General features: G+C 45.6%; 1 protein-coding gene across 5 annotated transcripts in view; it reads right to left on the bottom strand.

Annotated features, from left to right (window-relative positions):
- wdpcp (WD repeat containing planar cell polarity effector) overlaps window positions 1–7,500 on the bottom strand; it is a 99,142-nt gene that overhangs the window by 17,084 nt on the left and 74,558 nt on the right. For 4 of the 5 annotated variants that reach the window (XM_084075472.1, XM_084075471.1, XM_084075474.1 and 1 more), the window contains 2 exons: window positions 7,308–7,371; window positions 1,204–1,303 (listed from right to left, as the gene is read on the bottom strand). In XM_084075472.1, coding sequence (XP_083931598.1) covers window positions 1,204–1,303; window positions 7,308–7,371 — 164 coding nt within the window. The remainder of the gene's footprint in view (window positions 1–1,203; window positions 1,304–7,307; window positions 7,372–7,500) is intronic. The other variant, XM_084075473.1, reaches the window with a different exon arrangement.

Raw genomic sequence — 7,500 nt, 5'->3', positions numbered from 1 at the left:
TTGACAAGGACTGGACCAACATGGCTGCATTATCATCTGGCTAAACACATGTACTGTATCTACAGTACAGCCTTTAAAGGGACTATAGACAACATTTAGCCACTAGATGTCGCACTACAGTCCACATCACACCTCTTTGGCATAAGGTTCCTTATATCCCTGAGTCACCTCTACAAGGCAGCGCTCATGCAGTTTGCACCACTGTAATGCACCGCCTGCCTCCAAACGGAACAAGTACTTTTTCTTTTTGGCTTTTTCTGCCTTTATTGATAGGAAAGTAGGCTGACAGGAAACGGGGAGAGAGATGGGGGGGTGACACACAGCAAAGGTCGTCGGGATCGGGAGTCGAATTCGCGACACGCTGTCAAGCTGGATTACCAGCATATGTGGTATGCGCCTGGACCGCTAGGCCAGCGAGCGCCCCTGGGAACATGTACTTTCACCCACAAAAACGGACAATGGCAGCCGTCAGCTTACAGATGTAAACAAAACAATATTTTTGGACCAGCCAGAATGATTCAATGATATGATAATTTCACAATCCTAATATATTTTTAGGAGAAAAGTTTATTCTGCACTTTTTTGTCGTTTGTTTTGTTTTATTTTGATTATTTGTCTACATAAAAATGTTATCAATATCACCTTTAATGTAAGAAAAAACCTTCATATAAGTTACAATCAGGTTAATTGCAAATCTCCGTTACGGGTCCACTGTTACACCCAGTATTAAATTAACACTCAAGTGAACTTTAAGGGACTTAAGTTCACATGCTTTAAGGCTTAAAGCACTGGTTCTGAACGTGGGGTCCGGGGACCCCCAGGAGTTCTTGAAGGGGTCCCAGGGAGTCCCCAGCTAAATGACTAACAGTTGGGAACAAAATGGACCCTTATAGGTATGTACTGTAAGTCAGAGTGTACAAATAGATTTTTGTACAATGTTTGTATTGTCTTTTCTTGTTTTGTCTAATGTATCATCTACTAAATGTTTTCTCCATTAGAGGACAGATATGCTTAACAAGGTTTATTTACAGTATGGTGCAGTTGGTCCAACAAAACAAAACCAAACAAAAACAACTACACTGTTATGACTCATATCTCCGTGTCACATAATGTGACCAGTACTATAATATCCACTATGTTTAATAAACTTTCTTAAGTCTAAGATATATCATATAACAATCACGTCAATTAATGTTTTTCTACCCGTACCTGTGACGGTCTCATTCTCCATTTCATTAGCTCTCCTCCTGGCGACGTCAGCGAGCACCACCTCTCCCTTATCACTGGCCACATAATGGAGATCCTTTGAAGGTAAATGCAGGAAAAAGAAAGGCAAACGTGAGCGCTAATCTAAAATGAATCTAGGCTCCGATGACAATGGAGGTGTTTTTTTCAGTATTATTTTTTTCTCTTTCGGTTCAACAGGAAGAGAAAAATGAGAGCGAGAGAAACAGATAAAAAATGAGGCGTTTGAAGCCTTGACATCAGACGGAAGCCTCACCGGTCAGATGAAATGCCGCTTCCTCAAAAAAAAACGGGAACTTTGAAATCAGCCCTGCTTACAACCGCCCCCACCTCCCCCCACCACCCATTCAGCTCCGTCCCTATACCTCCAGCCTCACTTTTTTGGGGGGTGGGGGTTCTTTTTTTTTTCAAGACGAGGATGTTATCTGTTCTACCTTTTTAAAAGTGGGAGCGAGGAGGCAAAGGGGGGATGGTTCACCCTTTCAAGCTGCGTGATATTCGTCTCTTTATGGAAAAACGTGGCCAGCCGAGCACATATTACTGTATCAGCCTCCAACGGTATTGGAAGCGGCGTGCTCTCTCTGTATCTCTCTGTTTGAGGCTCCCACACTGCCACAAAGGATGATAATGTTGCTAAATGATGTCTGAGGGTTGGATGGTCTCGGAGCTTGAGCCTGCACTTGTATTCATGCGTAAACATGAGGCATCAGACAGCAGGCCCTGTATTAGGGTCTCAGTGGGTCTTTTGTGGGTTTTTTAAAAGATATATTTTTTATTAGGTTGATTCATTTCATATTCATCCATTTGATTGTGGATTTATTGTCTGGCTTTAAAGACACGGTATACAAGCAGAGAGGATGTCTCAGTAGGTCCAAAGAATTTCCCTTCCGTGGTTGCCATGATGTGGAGATTTTACAAAATTTTACATGACAACATTTGGGTGAAATCCAGGCTGCAGAAGAGTTAATCACTTTCAACCTGGCGTCCCTATTTTGGGCATGTCATTAAAAGTGAAAATGTTCAACAAGTAGAAGAAATCAAATAAATTATAATCCTTTCCAAAAATAGCCTATCAACAAGACGATTTACAAGCTCAAAGTGTGTCGTAATGCAATGCAATGTGAGCTTTTAGATCGGCCACTTGCGCCACGCCACACGTCATATAAAACATAAATCAGGCTTGAAAACTAGCAGCAGTAACAGGTTGTCATGGTAGCTAAAAAGGATCATTCACTATCACAATGTCAATGATGCCTAATTAATTCTAAAACAAATATCAAAGCCTTCATCAAATCTCCAGTCATTGAATTTAGTAAAAACTACTACAACTACTATATTATCAACCACAACACCAACTCCAGTCTAACCTGGGTATTTCTAGTCTAAAATGTGTCACAGGGTTTCCTGGGGCCGAGCGCAGGGCCTGGAAGGACCCATCAAAGGGCGCATCGTGTTAAGAAAAGCCTTCCGCCTCAGCGACATCACAGGAGCCCATTCGTCGTGACTCAGGAGGCTAGCCGTGGCTAACAGCTAACCCCCAGCTGGCTAAAGCTGGGGGCCCCCGGCCGAGAATGCACCCGGCCCTAATTCCCTGTATTGTAACCCCCACTTTTGTACCCCTGGAGAATAAAAAGAGGGGTGTTTGTATGTGTGTGTGTGTGTGTGTGTGTGTGTGTGTGTGTGTGTGTGTGTGTGTGTGTGTGGGGGGTGATAGGGGAAGAAGTAGGAAAAGGGGAATGGGGAGTCGGCAGAGAGAGACTGAGAAAGAGTTTGAGAGAAAGAAGGAGCGAGAGGGAGAGTGAGAAAGAGAGAAGTGCGGGGTGGGGGCGAGGGGTGGGGGCGATGTCCTGAAATGAAAGAGGGTGAATTGGAACAGATTGGGTAATTATAGCTTGGTGGCTGCCCTCTGTGGCCGGCCGAGCCAGGGGGGGGGGGGAATGTGAAAATGGCAGACAACAAAATGACCTCAAAAGGAGCCTAAATCGGCTCCCAGGACCGAGCTGGCGAATTCAGTCTGTGTGAAGCGGGGACAGGGGCCCCCCACTCAATTAGACAGGAGCGAGGCTTCCTAATTGATAACAAACAGAGCAACAGAAGATTATACAGGATAGAGAGGGAGAGAGAGAGAGAGGGGGGGGGGGTAAGTGAAAGTGAGGCGAAAAGGCAGGAGAGGTTTTCAAAGTGAGGGCGAAAGAAAGAGGAAAAAGACAGAGTAAGAGAGTGATGGGGGATGAAAGAGCAGAGTAGGTATTGCGTGCGAGTGAGAAGTAAATAGAAAAACAGGAGAGTACGAGGAAGTGAACAAAAATGAGTAAAACAAGGGGAAAGAGTACAAAAGCAAAGTGAAAGAACAAAATCAAAGTGAGACAGCAAGAAAGAAAGACAGAGAGCGCGTGAGAGAGATTGTGTGACAGAACAATAAACAGTCATCTTTGGGACGCTAGATTCCAGCTTAGCTCCCCATAATTCTTTTTGAATCTGGAGAGAGAGGGGGAGAGAGAGATAGAGAGAGAATAAAAGATAGAACAAACCAGAGACAGAGAGAGGAGTATCAGCCCAACTAAGAGGGGATAATAATACTACTGAGCATAAAACCATCAGATATTACACTGCTTATTCCCTACCGCTCGAACGCCACACAAATCATACTATATACTGTATGCGCTTTAGAGGCTGCAGCCTGCTAGAAAACCAAGCTGATAAAGAGGGATGTTTTAATAGGGGGGGGTGTATTGAGTGATATTTGGGCTGCTTCTGAACGACTGAGGTATTGCATTGAACTGGCGTAACGGTTAAGTGATGCTTATACAGTACGGGCATTACTAGGTAGAGTTCACCTTTGGAGCATTACGTTTTTGGACCTTTCTGATGTACACAGCTGTTTTATGTAAAATGGGAAGGAATGCAGATCATAGATAGAGCATAGATGTTTGCACTTTGCAGTATATTTCAGATGATGCTCTTATCCAAGAAGACTTGATGAAATTGATGAAAGTTAAATGTCTTGTGCACTGTATTTGTGGGGGTTGAGCATACCTTGTGGCCATGCGAGGGTCAAAGTGGCTTAAAATACACAGACTAATCATTCTACACTGATTCATACTTGTACACACAAGTGTGTTTCCTTACTGGTTCAAATAGGAAATCTTATTAGCACTTTTTCACAGCACGCATGCACTCTCCTGTTACACCTCTTCCACTTCCTCCTCCTCCTCCATCTGTTACACTTCCTCCTCTTCCTCCATCTATTAACCTGCCTCCTCTTCCTCCACCTCCTTCAAGGCCCTCTCTACCTCCCTCTACTCCTCCCTATTCTTCTTCACCTCACTCTCCCCCGCGTACACCTCCTGCTCCTCCTCCACCCTCCAGTGTTGCATCGTGTCAGACACCAGCGGGAGTTGAACCGTCAGACGCTAAACGATGCCTGCCTTCATAATCTAACACAAAACGCCACAGAAGAAGAACAAGAGAGCTCCCATTAGAGAACAAAGAATGCCGCTAATCAGATCTCCTTCTCTCTCACACACAATTTGATTTAATTAACCAACTCCATTAAAGGAGGAAAAAGAGCCATGATGGAGGAGAAAAAGAAGCAGAAGAGGGGGAAAAGGGAGAGAGAGCGCAAAGGAGGAGAGTGAGCGGGTGATGGGGGCATCGTCGTCAACGAGTGACCTAATTGGCTGCATTATCAGCTCGTTATCAAAGGCAATTTGGAAAGCCATACAACGTCATCCATTGTACAAAAAATAAATAAATAAAAGAATGACCCCCCCCCCCCCCACACCTCAACAAATAAGTAAACCCCCCTCCCACCCCCCACTGGTACTACCACCTCTCCACACCCCTCCCTCTTGCTTTGTCCGCCTCTTCAATTTTCACTCGGGCACCAAAGAGTTTCGTTTTAACAAAAGGCTTCTTTTCTTCTCCTGGAGAACTTCTATTGTTAGATGGGAAACAATGGGGTTAAGAGCAAGTGTGTGTGTGTGTGTGTGTGTGTGTGTGTGTGTGTGTGTGTGTGTGTGTGTGTGTGTGTGTGTGTGTGTGTGTGTGTGTGTGTGTGTGTGTGTGTGTGTGTGTGTGTGTGTGTGTGTGTGTGTGCGCGCGCGCACGCACGCACGCAAGCGGGTGCGTGCTTGTGTGTGTGCGCGCACGTGTGCGTATGGTGGTGGGGGGTATCATGCTGAGCATTTTTATAAAAGATTTGTGTGTGTGTGGGGGGGGGTCTTGTGTTTGAGTAAGTCTGCATTATGTTTGTGTGAGTGCAACTGTGTGTGTGTGTGTGTGTGTGTGTGTGTGTGTGTGTGTGTGTGTGTGTGTGTGTGTGTGTGTGTGTGTGTGTGTGTGTGTGTGTGTGTGTGTGTGTGTGTGTGTGTGTGTGGAACTCAGAGTGTCAAAATGGACCCTTATTTTGACACAGAGTTAAATGAACACTGAGGATTTTGCAGTGTAGTTGGGTGAGAGGTGAAACATGGCATGGTGGGGGTTGAGGTTGTACCCTCATTAACCCCGTGCTCCCCAGCTCAGTCAGTCAGCCAGCAGGTTAAAGCAACGACGCAGCCTAATTAGACACCACGAGGTGAAATGTCACAGTCCTTCCTCTCTCTCTCTCTCTCTCTCTCTCTCTCTCTGGTGTATTGCTGTTCTCTTTGAGACCGAGGACAAGAAACGCTTTGCAGAGAATGAGTGCTCATAACACCACTGCACCTCAGCCTTCTTTTGTTAACAGTATTCGATTTCACTCATTTGGACTGCCAGATGGACGGGGCTTAACATAAGGGACAAGGTTTTGGGGCTTTCGAAAAGAGTCAATTTAGCATGGCTCTCTGTGAGAGATCCATTCTTGCAGGGTTGTGCAAGAATGGATCTCACACAGATCTCTCCCCCCCCCCCGCCCACATACACACACACACACACAAATGGTACTCCAGGTACAACGAAACAAACGCCACAAATGTATTTGCAAATACGGTTTGACCCCAGCCTGCTCTCTTCCTGTCTCTTTTCTCACATGTCAGAAGTGACGGAGCGGGGCCCCATTTCTTTTTCTCTGTTTTGTTGTCGTTCTCTTTCTCTTCGTTCGTTGTGTAGCTTTTAAGTAACACGGCCGCCTATTTTTCTCCCCCTCCTCTCTCTCTCTCTTCCTCTCTCTCTCTCTCTTCACTCTTTCAAGGTCCATGGTCTCGACTCCACCTTTTCAATTCGGCTTCTCAGCAGCACTACTTAGTGGGGAGTGAATTGGAACCATTGCTATCAGTGTGATTGAGGGGAGTGGGGGAAGTGTGTGTGTGTGTGTGTGTGTGTGTGTGTGTGTGTGTGTGTGTGTGTGTGTGTGTGTGTGTGTGTGTGTGTGCCTGCGCGTGCATGCATGCTTGTGTGTGTATTAATGGCTAGGGTGTTGGTGAAGCATGGAGCACAAGGGGGCCTCCCCCCCAAAAAGGGGGTCAAACACATAGAGGGGCATTTCAGCGTGGAGTGGAAGAAAGAACAAGTTAAAGAGAGGAGAGGAGAGGAGAGGAGGAGGCTGTGAAAAGATAGAGGCCCCCGTATCAAGATCACACCTGCTCTTTGACATGTGCACACACGCGCGCACGCACACACGCACGCACACACACTCGATTGCACAGTCGTACACACGTCGCACGAACGCACACACACACACACAGGTTACATGGGTTAGAGCAAAGCATTTAAGTACATAATAGATTACCAAATTTCATCATAACATCATTTAGCAGTGCATACTGCAGCATCCCATACTACAGCTATTCAATTTAACTCAGAGTGGACCTTTTTTACGGGTCAGTCGCACTTAATGCGGTTTTATTGGTTTGTTTGACTGATTTTGACTGATTCATGGTTTGCTTTGACACAAAATCTATTTTTTGTACCCAAATCAACGGCAGTGGCATTCGTCTGATTTCAACGTAGCGGGTCACACATGTATGTACAGATCAATATTGTGAAGTGTTAACTTTACTCTGAGCCAGTACGAATGGAACCAAATGGACCCGTAACTCAGAGTTAAATTGATATACTCAGGATTTGTCTTGGTATACACTCACCATGAACAGGTCTCGGGCTCCGATGTCCACAGCCAGGAGGAAGGCCTTCTCAAAACGTTGGTGTCTGCAGTAAGAAGGGACAGAGGACATCCTACTTCACGCTCAGTTCAGTGTTTTTCAACCTGTGGGCGAGGACCACGAAAAGTGGCCAATGTGATGTTCTGACAGGGGTCGGAGACAACATTTTAGACCA

This window comes from Gymnoscopelus microlampas (assembly GCF_963454915.1).
Source record: "Gymnoscopelus microlampas genome assembly, chromosome: 13".
NCBI lineage: Eukaryota > Metazoa > Chordata > Actinopteri > Myctophiformes > Myctophidae > Gymnoscopelus > Gymnoscopelus microlampas.
The sequence above is the reverse complement of the archived record's forward strand: the minus strand, read 5'-3'. Positions and strand labels throughout refer to the sequence as shown.